Source organism: Thalia democratica, unplaced genomic scaffold, assembly GCF_965202585.1.
Source record: "Thalia democratica unplaced genomic scaffold, ktThaDemo2.hap1.1 HAP1_SCAFFOLD_252, whole genome shotgun sequence".
NCBI lineage: Eukaryota > Metazoa > Chordata > Thaliacea > Salpida > Salpidae > Thalia > Thalia democratica.
In genome coordinates, this window is record NW_028139366.1 from 44,571 (window position 1) to 61,291 (window position 16,721).

The 16,721-nt window shown below is 27.5% G+C and overlaps 1 protein-coding gene across 1 annotated transcript; it reads right to left on the reverse strand.

Moving 5' to 3' along the window:
- Positions 1 to 572: 572 nt before the first annotated feature.
- LOC145846015 (uncharacterized) lies at positions 573 to 15,874 on the reverse strand. The gene is made up of 4 exons (XM_082952980.1): positions 15,721 to 15,874; positions 6,875 to 6,993; positions 2,796 to 3,236; positions 573 to 1,166 (listed from the first exon to the last, which is right to left on the reverse strand). Exons 1-4 carry the CDS (start codon positions 15,872 to 15,874, stop codon positions 720 to 722), a joined length of 1,161 nt encoding a protein of 386 aa, XP_082809106.1. The 3' UTR covers positions 573 to 719.
- Positions 15,875 to 16,721: the final 847 nt, after the last annotated feature.

The following is a 16,721-nucleotide window of genomic DNA, read 5'->3' on the forward strand; positions in this document are numbered from 1 at the left end:
GTTATACAAATAAATAAAAAGCACCGGTTACTATAATATAATTTGAATTTCAAAGATGTAGCTAAACAAGTTTTAAATTAAAAAACGGATAGTTTATAAATAGTAAAAATGCTAAAATGTGTTTTGAAGTTAAAACTGATGTACGTTGTTAAAGTTCAGACTAAACTGTTTCTGAGTAATTTTGTTTAATCATAAAAAAATTGCGTAGGGAATGGTTTTATAGCAACTTTAATACAGTATTATGAATCTATTTAAACTGTTAACCAGTCATGAAAGTCTTTAAAGTAAACTATGTAAGTTACTATCGAAATTATATTGAACATAATAAAAATTTAATTAAAATTTTATGCATTACAAACTTTAAAAACTGTATTTAAAATTAGAAAAGCAAAATTAGCTCGCTTATTTTTAGTAGACAGTAAAAGCAATATAAGTTTTCAACATCTTATGAGATATTTAGCAGCTTTTTTTCGAATGTTTGTGCACAATTATCAATAAAAAACAGTAACAATAGTATATAAAAGCTTAAAAACATCTACTTTTAAACAAAAGAATAAAAAAACTTCTCGCAACAGTATTGTTATCTCTTAGTGAACAATCCAAATAACAAAAGCTTTAAATCTATCTGCTTTTAAATTTTTTTTCAAAATTTTGATCAATTTAATTTTTAACACATTTTACTTTTACAAATTTTTACACATTAGTGTTGTTAACAAACTTCACAAAAGTTTCAACATGCTGTTCTCATGGGAGTTTTCGCTTCCCGACTTTCCGTCCGCTTGATGTCGCTGTTCGAAAGCGGACGTCGCCGCTGCGCCCGAAAAGCCGGAAAGCTGCACTGAAGCGTCCGACGGCGGCGCGACGAAGTTCGAGAAGGCCGAGTTCTCGTGCAGTATGACGTCACCCGATTCGGGCATTGTGACGTCGCAACTGACGAGGCGGCACTTGTTCTTGCGCACGTGCTCGTCGAGCAGCCTCTGCAGCCGCTTCTTCTCCTTCTCCAGCTGGTACTGCTGGTACTTGAGGTGCTGGTGCTGGCTGCTCAACATTTGCGTTTCCCCCTCCAGCTGGTCGGTGAGCAGCCTCCTCCTGTCCCGGCACTTGGCGGCGGCGATTTTGTTCCTCTCCCTTCGCATCCTCCGCTTCCTCGCCTCCGTCGGAGTCAGCTGCGAGAGTGAATGGAGGTGTTAAAAATTTTCAAAGCATTTGCTATCAAATATGCTTCTAGGTTGACGATGTTGCAAGATAAGCAAACACAAGCTGTATGCTTAAAGATGTTTTAGCTCAAAAGGTTCTACTGATGGTTATAATATTTTATACCGACTGTTTGATAGTTTTGATAGAATTTTTGAGCAACTTTAAATTTTCTTTATTAGAATTATCTGTTACAAGTAAGAAAATATGGAAACTTACATCTGTAATCTTTATTAAACTACTTTTATACCTGCCGTTGCTTAAAAGTAAACAAATTACAATGAAGGTTATCTAAAAATGGTTATGTTTTTAGTACTTGTTGGTTTCAGTTGAAAGCTGTAAATTTAAGTTTTTACTCAGAAAATTTATTGAGTGCTGAATATAAATCTTTATTCCTTATTGTTGTTTTATAGACAAAAGTATTTATAAAGTACAACTTTTAGCTCAACTAAATAGTTTGATTTTACTCTTTATGTTTAAATTTTTTTCTAAAAACAACAGTTTTGTATATTTGATGTTAACATTTTTAACAGTTTAGAAAGTACATCGTCAACATAACAAAATAGCAATTTTTTATGTAGGTGAAGTAAAACAGTTAACTTTTATTGTAAAAGTTTATCAAACCTATTTCAATTGTTTTTCTACAATTTTTCATATTGTATGTGTTTGCAAACGTAAGAAGCACTAATATGTATAAAAAATATCAAAGTAAAGTAATTTTCTACCTACATATTCAACACACCTTTTTTCACACACTTGTTAATATTTAATGATTCATCGTTAATAACAACATATCTTGATAACTAGTGAAGTCTAGACAAATTTAGTTTTGTAAAATCTCAACATTTAACCTCAAAATTTATAGTACTATTTTGTTTTCACCAAAACTTAAAAAATCATGTATAATATCTAATGGTTCAATTTAAATTTACCGAATAATGAAATTTTATTTTATACAACATTAACACTATGCAGAACACCGAATATTTGTAATGTACAATATCCAATTCTTACGTCATATTGTTTTTTGTATAACTTTTGCATCTCTGTTTGCCAGAGTGCTTTTTATTTTAAATTTGAACTAGCTGAAGGTAAAAGACAATCTTTTTTGTTTTTATGAAACTTATGTTCTAGAATCTTTTAAAATCTCACTTTAATAAAAAAACTACACACATATATATATATATATATATATATAAATAAACCTTTTATTAATAAAGCCCTCAAGGTGGGCTCAGTGTGAAAAATTTAATTTATTAAGTTAAATAACTTAATTTTAATTATATATATATATATATATATAAAATAAGGTTAATGTTCAAACTTAAACACCTTCTACTGAGCCCACTTGAAGGGCTTTTAAATAATTTATTGAAATGGCGATTTTAAAAATTCTGGTACATATGTTTCATAAAACTTTAATTTTTCATAAAGCTTTAATCATCAGCCAGTTAAATTATGCTTTTTATTTTGAATTTAACTGGCTGATGATTAAAGCTTTATGAAAAATTAAAGTTTTATGAAACATATGTACCAGAATTTTTAAAATCGCCATTTCAATAAATTATATAAATGTATATATATATATAATAAACACCAACCTCGCTGTCAGGGACTTTCACCTTCCTCCCCGGAGTCCCCTTCGGCTTCACCGGTTTGCCCTCCTTCGTCTTCGCCTTCTTGCCTGCCTGCTTCGAAGCCCCGCTGCCCTCCACCTGAGGAGGCTGCACGACCACTCCACCGTGCGGCGAGATGGTGAACTGTGGCGGCAGGTAGTGGGAAAAGTTTGGGAAAGTACCGGAACTGGAGAAGTTTTGAGAGGGCGGAAGAGGTGGCAAGTGGAGCTTGTCGGGCGGGGAATTGGCGGGTTGGTTGTTATAGGTCATGTCGACGGCGCGTTGCTGGGGCGACCACAGCTCGTAGCCGGGCTGCGAATGCTCGTGGGGCGGAGGGGGGTGTGAGGGGTCTGTGACGTAATAATTGGCCATCTCGTGGTAGTGCGGGCAGTTTTCCATCGGGTAACCCCCTACAGCTTGTATGTTCTGCGGAAAGTAGGTGGTTAAAAAATCTAAAAAGTATATTGTGATAGATCAAATAACATGTAATACTAAAAAATTAAGAAAACTAATTAATTAAGAATTTTTAGATTATGTATAGATATTTTATTTTGTTAAACAAACATACTAAAAAATTGAAACCAATAGACTACGTTTAATTTTTTAAAGTATAAAAAATGCTTTTACACTGTGTTTGGAATCATATACTTTTGTAATGTTGAATACTTAGACAAGGAAAATTATTTAAGGAATTAGTAAAAAAAAAACTAAACCGTAGTGATACTTATTTATGTTATACAAAATATTTATTTTTTATTTTGTTAATATTTTGCAGTGAAATAATTATTTTAAGAATCAGCAACAAAAAAAGATTTAATCGTTGATTACCTAATGCTTAGTTTGTTCCAAAGTTGAAAGTTAGTTGAAAACTTGATCATTAAACACTTTATTGCAAAGATTTGTTGTTAATCATAAGTTTTTAGTAAACATGTTTCATCACGAGGTTTGTTAAAAAACATTAAACAGTGAGGTAATACTTAAAAAAGAGTTTGTTAATCGTATTTCACTTTCTTAAGTTAAAGAAACATGTATATCACTTATTAAACATTTTACGTGTTTCTTTACTACGTACTTAATAAAAGCACGTGAGTTACTACAAAATCGTGTAATAAGTTTAAACCAACTTTTTGTTCTTTACAAAGTTGACACTGTTTTGTGTTTTGCATTGAAACAAACATTGTTATAAATTAGTACGCAAATTGATTATTAGTAAACATTTACAAAAATTCGGTAAATAAAAATCAAAATGTAAAATCAAGTTTTAATTTTTGCTCTTACTTTATCAAAGTGTTTAACTCAACTTATGTGTATTTTGAATTCAATACTTAGTTTAGTTTTTTATTTAGTTCAAAAAGTTTTAAGGGATTTTAGAATAGCTGTTTAATTGTATCATATTAATCGCTTTGAAAAAGGAACTTAAAGTGTGAAATAAATGTGTTTTTTATACGTTGTTGTTATATGAATAATAAACAACTATTTTCTCCAAATTCCACAATTCTTAAGTAAATATTTAAGTAATGAAAACTATTTGAAAAATAAAAAACTAAATTCTCATTTCGTACATTTATTTTTGTGATCTCCTTTTAAATACTTACATGCATAACTGTTTTTTAAAGGTTAGAGGTTCTAAAAAGCTCATAGTTTATAAATTTTTAACAGTATATTATCTTAAAAAGTTATTATTTAATGCTTCTGTGATTAAAATTCACAGAATAATAACTAAAATTGTTAAAAATAAGAATTTCAATAAACTACTTTTTTAATTAAACCAACTTAGAAAAAAGTAATTTTAGCTAAAACCTTGTTGACTTTGAAGAAGTTTTAGTTACTGAATTTATCTTAGACTTAAATTGTTTATTTATCATCAAGGTTTCATTTTTGAAACTTAAAAGATAAAAAAGCTTGGGCAAACGTTAAACTATCGAAATGAACACTGACTTAATAAGTTTTGAACTAATAAGATATTTATTGCTTTCTTTCTAGTTCTAACCTGATAAAAATAAACTTTACTTAAGTATTATGTTTTTGAAAGCTAAACTTTTAACCCGAAAATTAAGTCTAAAAAATGATCTTTTTGGGTATAGTAATATAAACACTTAAAAAGCCTTAAAGCACCGTCTCATTAAACTTAATATAATTTTAACACTGTTCAAAAGAACAAAAAGATATACTTTGAGAAAATTACACTAAATGAAAAGCATCAAAAGAAATTTTTGTCAAAAACTTGACTACATATAGTACAAAATATAAAACCGCTGAAGACATGAAACGTCTTTAAATTTGCAAAACTTGTACACTTCGCGCACCGACGATCAGAAACGCAGATAAGCGCGAACTTGGCAGCGGTGATTCACCGAAAGCGGAAAAAAAGCGGAAACTTTAAATTAATAAATTTCAAATCTCCAAATTTGCCTTTCAAGTCTCAACTTTACTCGGTAATCATCGCCTTTTCCTGCGAACCGACACCCAACGCTTGGCGATTAAAAGCCGGGAGAAAACGCCCCCCGCGCTCTGCCTTCTTTTGTTCGGCTCGAGCCCCTACTATTTTCTGTTGCGTCATAAAAGGCTCGGGCGCTGGTTGTCAGCTCGATGACGTAAGTTCGAAGAACTCAAAAAGTTCGGAGCTAAAAAAGGCGTTAGTCAGCTTCAAATGTACAAAATGAAGCGAACAAAACATCAGGAGTGATGCAAGTTTGCTTATAAGTTTTCAGAGCATTTTTCCCATGTAAATTTGCGCGTAATACCGCGTTCTTATCTCGAAAAGTACCGCATCTCGGTTGGGAGAAACTGCTGTTCAAACAGCGTTCATGTGACTGCGCGCATGTGACCTCGGTTGGACTTGTTTGCTTTTAATGCGCAATCGCCGGCATGATTTTAATTTGTTACGACTTACTGCTAGTTATTTTCCGGAAGCAGGTAGAATTAGGCTATATTTATTTAAGGTTTAAAAATTTTTATCAATACCGGTTTTTACACAGTCTAATCGATAACAAAAAGCTTATCGCTTTGAAATTAGCTAGTTCCAAATGTTTGAGAACTAGTCGAGTTCAATTAAAAGTAGATATATAACATAATACTTAAAAAAGTTATTTCAAAAAAGCTAATTTATAAAAAACGGTTAATTTAGTTTTATAAAAATTATAAAGTTTATCAACTAAAACAATTTAGAACAAATTAGTATTTTAATTATGTTTGTTTACTAAACTAATAACAAAACGTACGTTTATTTATACCAGAAAATAAACTAGCTAAGGCTAACAAAAAAAGAAATCTTTATATATTTTAAATTGATAAGTTTTAATTACTAATAGTTAAACGAAAAAAAATATTCAAAATCAATGCAACCAAGAAAAACTGATGCAAAAATAGTAATTATACAAATTATAGCCTAAAGCTGTTAGTAGTATCTATAACTAGTTTCTACTTTTCACCAGATAGTGATTTAGTGTATTCATTTACTTTCTATAGTTAGTTCAACAGTTAAAAGAGTACAAGTAAAAGAAAAAAAAAAACTAAAAATCTTAGTAACCATAAACTATTTTTATAAGTAAAACTATGCTTTAACTTTTATTAAATCTTAACTTTTGTTTATGATGGCGGTAATTTTAAGTTTTATTATACGCTTCAAAACATTGTTTGAGTAGTTTAGGCCTATGTAACTTAAAAACAAAGTTATGGTAAAAAAAACTTCAAAGTGTCAAATTTCTTTTATTACTAAAAATTATTTTTAATACAAAAGTTTAATATCAAATTTTTTGTAGTAAAAGTTTATAATACTTATAATAATATATAATACTAATAAACTTTTTAAACGAGTTAGATATAGAATAAAACATCCGAAGTATGAACAGAAACAGTTTTACTCTAATTTTTTTGTAGATTTCTAACCTATTCTAAACTAGTTTTAACTACAACTAACGTATAAAAATTTGAGTTACTAGTTTAGATAACGTTTGTTTTAAAATTTGGTACACAAGCATTTCCTTTAACAGAAAAGTGTGCACAAGTAGACAATATCTCATAAACCGCCTTGTAATATAAGCAAAACAAAAGTTAATGCAAACCTGTTCGTGGCGGTGGTAGGTAGGGTGGTTCAGGTACGGTGGTTCGTCTCGCTGTGTGGCACCTGACTGCGATGTGGGGTTCATGTAGCTCATCTCCGCGACGTAGTCTCCCAGCTGATCTGTGACGTCATAAACAGGTTTTTGCCAGTTCGGTGAACAAAACGGTTGTTGAATTTTTTAGCATTTTTATTAAAAACACATCTTCAGTTGTTTATTTCGTTACTAATCTTATAATAGCATAAAATAAAGTATTTGAACTTTATAGCTACTTAAGCTAATCTTAAACAGTAGAAACATAAACTGTAATAAAAAAGGTGAAAAATACTAACTTAGTAAACAGTATAGCCGTACAGAAAAAATTTTAATAATATGTTTTAAATAGTATTAAGTGTTTTTACTATTTATAACATTAAAAAAAAAGTATAGAGATAAAAAGAAAATTAAAAAAGGAAGATATGTTATAATGTTAGTAAATTTAATTAAAGCACTACTTAAATTAAAGACCTCTTAATAGGTAATACGTAAATTATACTACTAAGCTAAAATATTAAAAACATCGGTACACCGGTAAAAAATGAGATGTTTTATACCGTTCATTCAAAAAGTTTGCAAAGTAGTAAGCTTTTTTTAAAGTATCAAGTTCTTATAAAAGCATTTTAAACACGAAGCTTTTGTAATAAAGTTATAAACTTCATACTTTTTAGTGAACAACTGTGAACGGTGTTCTAAGTTTCGAGAACCGCTGCTGTTTAACAAATATTTAACAGTTTGTAATGATGAAACTAAAGTAAACACAAAGCTGTTTGTTACATTATGCAATAGCAGAACTGAGTTTTGATACAAAACATAAAATCAAAAAAAAATCATTCTCGTAACACAGCAGTGCCTCTCAAACAAAACAAGCTTAGCGCGAGAGCACGAAGCGAAATTGCAAACAATTACTTGAAATCCCAGAAAGTAACATCAGCTTTTATAAGAAAAATTTCTTCTTCTTTTTTCCGCACAAGTGTTTTCTCCATCCATCAACACACACACTATCGTAAAACCACTCAACCATGAACGGTTTTCTCCAAACTGCACGTGGGTAGTGAGCATTCAAGCCGGATAGTTTCAAGCTTTCTCGTTTGTTCGACTCGATTTGAAAGTTTTGAATATTTTGCGTCATAAGCGCACAAAAATCAGGTAAGACTCCAACTAATCCCCAATTTTGCTTTTCACCCGTTTTTCATGCGTTCAGCTATGATTTACACGATTTTTTTTGTTTTAAGAAGGCCGCACAGTGTTTGCTTTACTTGTGTTAATCATCACAAGTGAAAGCGGGGTCATAGGTCGTAAGTTTTGTCAAGAAAAGAGTTTTAAAACATCAAAAAAATGCTTGTTTCTATATTGTTTAAATCGTGCTGTTCAGAAACAAGTTGTTTAAAAGAAAAAGTAATTACTTTTGTTTTCAACAAACATATGTTTGTTAAAAACGTTAGCAGTACTTTTTGCTTACTTATAATTTTGTTCATTAAGGTTCTTTCAATTAAATCAATAAATTTTTTATCAGGTTTGGTTTAGATTTAAATAATTTTTAGCTAAGCAAAAATGACAATAAAATAGCAGCATTAATTTTAAGACTTTTGCTTAACTATAAATATATCTATTTAAATTAAATGAAAATACTTAAAGTAGATAGGCGATTTAAGATTAACTTGTTTGAGTTTTATAAAGTTAAAATAAAAGAGAGTTAAAGTAAATCGGCTGAATTTGTTCTATTTTAAGTTAATTTATATGTAGATATATTTTTTACGTTAAAAATAGCTTTTATCAAAGTAAAAATTTTTAGTTATCTTTTACAAACGCTTTAATAATTAATAAGATAATAAAAACAACTTCACAATTTAAAAATATAAACTAGTATATTTATCATTCTTCGAAATTAAATTCTTTTTATTAATAGTAAAAAATAAAGCATTAAAAGTTATTAAAAAGTAAAAATAACATATGTTTTAAAACTCAAAACAATTTTTGAGAACTTAAAAGAAAAGAATTTTGAAGTGCACACTAAAAATACCACAATTTTAAAACTTTTATTGTAATCTTTTATATATTTTTTAATATTTTTATTGTATCTTAAGACTAAAAGAATTTTTAGTTAAATATATAAAGTATATTTAACTTTTTAGTATGAATTAGTTACTTAAAAAGTAGTATACGCATTGAAAAAGATTGATTTCTAATATAGAAAACATAGTATATCGAAAAATCTAAATTGCTAGATATGATTTAACAATTACTATTTATTCCCGAAAGTTTTCAGTAACTTATTTCTTCTTTAAAGTGTAATCTGAAAAAATGCGTAATCGTTATATTTTCGTTGCATAAAACAACAAAGTCTCGTGTTTCTCATATATGTAAACAATTAACAGTTTAAACATATCTCATAAAAACACGCAATTCTAATAAATTTACTGTTTTTTTTAATGCAAACTTGTTGTGCGAGAAACTCTTGAATAGTTCGCAATGACGCAGCAAGTAAGATGCGGAAGAACAAAAAGCAGTCTGTAAATTGATGCAATTAAGAATTGCGTATTAGTAGACATAAAATCAATTATTTTCGACGGTTTCCCACTACAAACACGAGAGCGTGTAAAGAAAGAGCGTTTTGAGAAACCGGTTGTCGAAACATGTTTCAATATCATTCAATGCGAATCCACTAAATTAATAACTTCGGTGTTTTTCTTTTAATTTTACATCCGACATGTTGTGAAATTATTCTATTTCGGTATGGTTATTTTTAGTGTTGTATTATTCGTTTAACATAGGTTTTGTTTTAAAATTATTAGCCAAAAGTGGTTCAGACTTCAAAAAGAAAACGAAATCTATTAAACGAATTTAAAAATAAGTTTTGAAACTAAATTTACTAAACTTCTAACCTTTTTTTAACAGTTTAATAAGTTTTAACAACAATTTGAATACTGTTTTGTTGTTAATAAAAAAACATTGCAATAGGCAAAGAGGAAGCTTCATACAATTCAGCTTGTAACAAGTCAGCTACACCGAACTTTTTATGTACAAGAAAATACCTCTTTAAAAAAATTCAACTTTAATTCAAAAGAAATTTTGTAATTTACCAGCTTTCAGGTCGAAAAACAATAAGAGATTTGCATAAGATAAAATGTTTTATTTTTAAAATAGCCCTTATATACTTAGAATTTTAAATTAATCTGAAACATTGTCAGTGAAAACTAGTGTATGCTCAGTGCTCACCAAAAGTATATTACCCCACCAGTGCAACTTAGATGCGTTAAATATTTTAAGGCATTTAGTGATGGTGTGTTTCGTTTCGACTGTTATACGTTAAATTAAAAAAGATGAGACATGTAAAAATAGTGTACGGTAGTAAGTACTACGAAAGTGTTTAGTTTTAAATCCATAAAAATGAGCTTAATGTATAACAGGGTTTCCCAAAGTGGGCCATGGAAGAAATTTAGGTAATATTTTGATACTTACACTCGATATTATTCTTAAGTTGATGATGAAAAGCAAAAAAAAAGGTCTTAGATATTTTTAATGCTAGTATTTTGAGTAATCGTGTTGGAGGGGGCCATAGCTTTTTTAATTTCTTTAAAGGGGGCCTTTTGAAAAAAAGTTTGGGAAACCCTGGTGTATAATAACAAGCTAAAGTACCTTTTATTTTAAATGAAATTTGAATGCTTTTGTAGAATAAAGTTAAACATTTTATGGCGTGTGGTGTACCAATAAAAAATTAAAAAAATTATTATTTTCTAAATACTATATAAAGAACTTTATTATTTTCTAAATAAAAATTTTAAAAAAGTTTTGTTTTGTGTTAAAGTTAAGCTGTATACATCTTCTGCTGTCTTTGGTTTAAAAAAAATCTATATTAAAGTTTTAGTAGTACTATTTTTATTATAAACTTCAAAATATTTCTGTTTGAAAATGCATTACGGTAAGTTAAACAAAAAGTCATTAACTTACGAAGATAGATAATTCTTTAGAACAATAAAGCTTCTTTAGAGCAATTTATGCTGGAGGGTATCGTTTGAATTTTCTAACTGTTACGTCATAGCTATTGCTCGTAACAAAAGCTGCATGTTTGAAAACTCAAAAGCAGTTTGAAATCCTTATTTGTCGCTATAGTTACTGCTCAAGCAGTAATCAAAACTTGTTTACAGTTAGAAATATAAATAGCTAAACAAATGACGTAATGGTTAGAAGAACTTTTATTAAATAAAATTGTAAAAATAAAACTTGTTTAAACTTAATTAAATATGTTAAATGTTATGATTACTTAAAAAAAGAATGTTAATTTAGTTTAGTTAGCTTGTTGCAACATTATATATTCTGCCTTTCTAAAAATAACAAGCGTTATACTTATGTAAGCTTTGTGTTTTTGAAAATTTATAAAGGATGAAACTTTGTAAGCTAATAGTTCTTTTATAGAACAAACTTATACTAGCATATTTTTGAACTATCCGAAAAATCTGCCAACGAAAAATCTAAATCGGTCCTTACAATAGATATTAATTTTAGTTGAAGACAAAAGTTTCAGCTAGCTATTTGATACAAATAGTGATTCACCTATAGTATTAATTAAGTTTTTTTACTAAGACTTTGATGAACTATGTCATAAAAATTATAAATGAATGAACTATTAGTCAATGAGTAAAACTATTAAAGTGATTTTGACTAAAAAAACAAGAAAATACTTTTTTTTCAAACCAGGGTCGCTCTGATGACTAAATTTCTGTATAACAACTCAGCATTACAATGAATAAACAGCAAAAATAAAACGTTTTAACAATTGATTTATTCAAACGTTGTTATTTAAAAAAAGTAAAATTGACTTGGTTATTCTTTTTAAGTGTTAATGAATTATTTTTTTAGCTAGGTTTTTACCTTTGAGTTAAAAAAAAAAAATTAAGTACAATTTTTTTAGCCGTTTGTTTAAAGTGTACATCGATTTATGTTTGGTAAATGTTTTATTAATTTTGTTTTATTTAAAAAATTACAAAAAAGAAAACTACTCAATACAAAATGTACATTTTGTAATAGTAGTACCTATTACCTAACAAAAAATGCTAACCTCAGCTAAAAATAGCTACAAAGCAATCAACAAACTCCAAAACAAAATAAAAAATTGAAATAAACTGTAGTTTCTTTAAAACTTTTACTTGCTTTAAAAAAACTTGTTAAAAAGTTAATGTTTGTTCTTTATATACAAGTTTTATGAAATCAGAAAAAAGAAGTTCAACTTCCCTATGTTTATTTTAACTTGAAATAGCACTTTCTTGACCTTTGCGTTTTTTGAAGAACTGCAACTGGTTTTTTGTGTGATTGAAATAGCAAATCCGCATAATTAAGAAGAACAAAATACGCTTTAAGTTACTATATTCAAGCTGTGGTTTGTAATTTTAAACACCTTCGCAACGTGCGTTTTTAATAGTAATTTTTACGTCAATTAAATGAGCTTTAAATGATAAATAGTTGAGTTTTTAATTGAATGCCAGTGCTTATGAAAATTGTCACATTTAATTTTAGCATTTCCTACGCTTCACGCAAAGTATTTATAGAAAGCGTAGGAACTTAAATGTTTTCTTAATAACACTAAATATCAGTTGTACAGTAATAAATCAATTGTATTAGGGGTTTTGTAAAAATAGAAACGTAAAATTGTTTTTTGTTTGTTAAAGTTACCAAAATTTTGTGTTGTTTACATAAGCTTAAAACTCAAGCAATAACAATTTTATTTTTGTTTACTTAGTTAGTTATACATTTAAAGCATATGCCTTGTTTTATTCAAATTAAAATTTATACAGAGTATCAAGTGAAAACAGAAGTATTTTTGAAGTTAAAGTGCTTTGAAGATGAAAATGTTCAAGTATAATTAAAAAAACACAGAAGTAACTCGAGTATTACATAACGCCAATTACGATAATTAAATTTTTTAAAAGTTAAAATAGTTCTTTTACGTCAAGTGATAAAGGTTGGTAGAAAATGCCTTTTCAAACATTATTCAGCAGATATCGTTTATATAGTAAGATAACTGAAATTAAAACTTATTTTAATTATTGTAATACTAAACTTAAACAATTTTACATTAGCATACATCATAGACTATCAATAGAATTTATATTTCCTTTTTTATTGATTTTTTTAATGTTAAATTTTTTTATATATAATTTAATTTAAAATTAAACTTTCTTTACATCAAATAGTTATTAGTGTGTATTTTACGTAATTCGTGTTAATCTAATGTTTGTAAAACGTAACATAAGTATATTATTTTAAAGTGTTTTCTCTTTTGTCAACTGCAAAGTAGTAGACAAAAATAATTAAGTTACTAAAGTAAACATTTTTTTATGGTATCTCCTTATGTAGCTTAGTTATTTTTATCATACAAATTTTTTTTATCTGTCTTAAGATAATGTTTTAATTAAACGATATTTACAAAGTGTTTCTGTAATACTGGTTTGGAAAGAATATAAAGAAAGTAGGATCTTTTTACATTTTTATGATAATATTTTAGAATTTAATGATAAAAAATATAAAAGCACAAGCAAAAAATGTGCAACTACTATATTTAGTTTAATTTTTCGTTTAAAATAAATAGAGTGTATTATTAAAGTAATATACTTACTTTATTGTTTGATATAGTATTTTGTTAATCTGGAGTTTTCTGATTTTTATTTTAGTTTTTAAGTTCTTAAAAGTTTACATTGCATCAAGCTACTTTGTTCAGAAAACAAACTAAAATTTATAACTTTAGACATCTATACACCTTATGGATTTTATAATATTATACAGATAATTTTTGACAAACAACGGTTTAGTAATAAATAAAATAAATTATTTAAGTAATCTGTAATGTTTAATAATTTTCATATATTTTTAGACTTATTTCCTACTAGTCAGAGTGTATTAAAATTTAAGTAATTGATTTTTTATAGTTGCTTTTAGATATTTCAAATATACCATTTCGTGCAGTTTCGAAATATTTGTTGATAGCAAAGCATGCAAACGAAGCAATTTAACTTGTAAGCTTATACCATACACTAATTGCAAAATTGATAGCAATTGCACAAAGTTGTATACAAACCAGTGTTTTTTCGCGAAGAGATCGAATTTATCATTAGGGTTAAGTTTTGCTTGTGCAGGTTTTCCGTGTATGTAAATTTTAAAATGTAACTTAATACTGCTTTGGATATTCTAAATAAAAACTATTTTCCATTATATGCTAAGTTTAGTTCAGTATTTCTTTAGTTAAATACATATTATGTTTTAAAAAAATAATAAAAATTTAGAGCTTGTCTATTTAGAAACTTAAGAAAGTAAGTGATCATTTGTTTAGAGAATTGTAATACTTAGTTTTGCTTACTCTTTAAAAAAGCATCAAATATCTGTTCATAGTACAAAATCACAGTTTGCATTTATATATTTTTTCTAAAGTTTATCTAGTTTAACAAATAAAGTGCGTATTTATTCTTAGTAAAAGCTATTTTTGTCCTATTAAAAGATATCAATTTTTACCAGTGCTATTTGATTTAAAAAACTTCGCATCGTGGACCATATTAATTATTAGTTTCATAATCTTTTTACAAAGTTTATATAAAAGTATTGTCATACTTTAAGTCAATTAAACTTTGTTAGCATGCTTACCAATAAAATATTTTTTTTAACTCATTTGTCACACCATAGTAAAAGAATATTGCAATCAAATTATTAAACCAGTACTTATATAGCAACAATTTTAAAATAAAATTAAATAAAACATCTCAAATGAAAAAACAACCAAACCTGTGAAAAGCAAAACTGTACCGCAAAAATCAAACACATATAAAAATATTTTAAAACTTCAAGTTTGTAGAGAAAATAAGTTTAGTTGTGATACTTCTTTAGTTAGTTAACTTATTTTATTTTTCGCTTACTTTTTTTTTGTATTTTCACTACTTTATGGTAATATTTTTGATATATTAGCTTTACTTTTTATTTCTTAAATTTTTTTATAACACTATAAATAAGCATTCAAAGCTAATTTTTTTTCATAGTAGTTATTAGCTTTTAACCATAAATAAAATGAATTTTATTTTGTAACACTGTATTTTACAATAAAGATTTTTTAGCAAAAACCTATAGAACAACAAATGTTTTATTATTTTCTTCCGTATTTGATGTTAGTTTAGATCAGCGATTCTTAACCTTGGGTGAACTTCTTTGCTTTAGGGGTAAGTTTTATTGATTACAAGTTTTGCAAATTAATGTTTATAGATTTTGTTTTTAATTTATAAGTAGTCATCTAACTGTAATTATTTTCAAATCAAATAAACTCTTATTTTTTTTGTATATCTAATAAAATAATAAGTTGAAAGTTCAAAAAATCTAGATTTTTCCCCAACCCTAGTGGTTTTTTTTATTGGGGGTTAATTTGGTAATTACCTTCCATAAAAGAACAAATAGTGAAAAAAGGCTAGTTTAGGTAGTATAAAATTCTAACACTAGGTTATGATGCGGAGGCTTAGCAAAAAGGTTTACGTAGCAAAAATAAAAGTTCTCCTAAACAAGCTGTGTGTACTTAACAACTTTATAGGGGTGTTAATTTTTTATGTAACAGATACTTTTACATTATAAACATTTTATTAAAGCTCTAAAAAATAGAAGACATATTTTTTCTTAAAAACAACTCATTTGTTTACAAGTAGTTGTTCTATAGTTTTCAAGCGGAAAAAAAACTTGCTGACATTTTATGGAAAGTTTAAGTTTTAAATCTATTAAAAAAACTAAGTTAAAATTTATTAAAATATATTTTTCAAAACTTCACAAATTTTACTCAGCTTACTCACGGTAGGGTAGCTGAACGGCGTCGTAGTGCGGTATCATGTAAACCTCCGAGCTTTCGTCCGGCATTATGACGTCACAGTCGTCGACGTTCGTGGCGATGTGGGGAATGAGGTGGCTCGTGTGGTGGTAACTTTCACCAGTGGCTTCAAAGTTCATCTGAAAATTTTGTTGAACGGTTCAAGGACGCACAGACGGTATGGCTCGAGCTTTTAATATTTTTCCGTGACTTGTCTTACCAGTTTTTAAATATAAAACGGAGATAAAACTTAGTATTTGTTTATTAATTTTAGGTATATTACAGTATTTTATTAATTTTGCGGTTAAGAACTTTAGAAAATATTATTTTAGTTATATAAAGATATTTCGAATCGCAAACGTTTAAGCTAACAAAAAACTTAGTAAAACAAGATTATAAAAAACAAAACTAAACTTTGTTGATATGAAATAGATAAGTACTCTTTAGATTTTACGAAAAAAAATGTAACATTAATGGCATTTTAAGAACACCTCTTTTATTTTATAGACCTTTTAAACTTTTAAAGTATATATAAGAAAAATTGAAATAAGTCAAATACTATTGAACGAACGTAAAATTCTTAAGGTTCCTAGTTAATTTTTAGAAATTAATTTAGTGATCGATCCTTAATATCCTTAAGCTTTTTAAAATAAAAATAGATAGTTTATAAAAACTTTGAAAACTGGTTACAAAGAAATTGTTTTTATAGTTTGAAAATTAAAAGGACCATACATTTAAAATTCTAATGGATTTAAATTAATTTTTTTAGTTTGACAACTCATTTCGAAATTTTGTATTTTGAAATGATTTCTACGAACGGAATAATCTTTATAACCTAAAAAACATGCATTTAATCACTAAAACAAATGATTTCAATATTACATGAATCATATAAATAACTGATTCAGATAACATTAAACATCGTTTACTTTGAATATAACAAAATATTAGTCACGAAAGCAAGTAATAAAACAGAACAAATAATAA

Coding starts and splice junctions, on each gene's coding strand:
- LOC145846015 (XM_082952980.1), bottom strand. CDS start 15,874: ATGAACTTTGAAGCCACTGGTGAAAGTTACCACCACACGAGCCACCTC. Junction 6,994..15,720: donor CGCCGTTCAGCTACCCTACC/GTGAGTAAGCTG, acceptor ATGACGTCACAG/ATCAGCTGGGAGACTACGTC. Junction 1,167..2,795: donor TGAAAGTCCCTGACAGCGAG/GTTGGTGTTTAT, acceptor TCACTCTCGCAG/CTGACTCCGACGGAGGCGAG.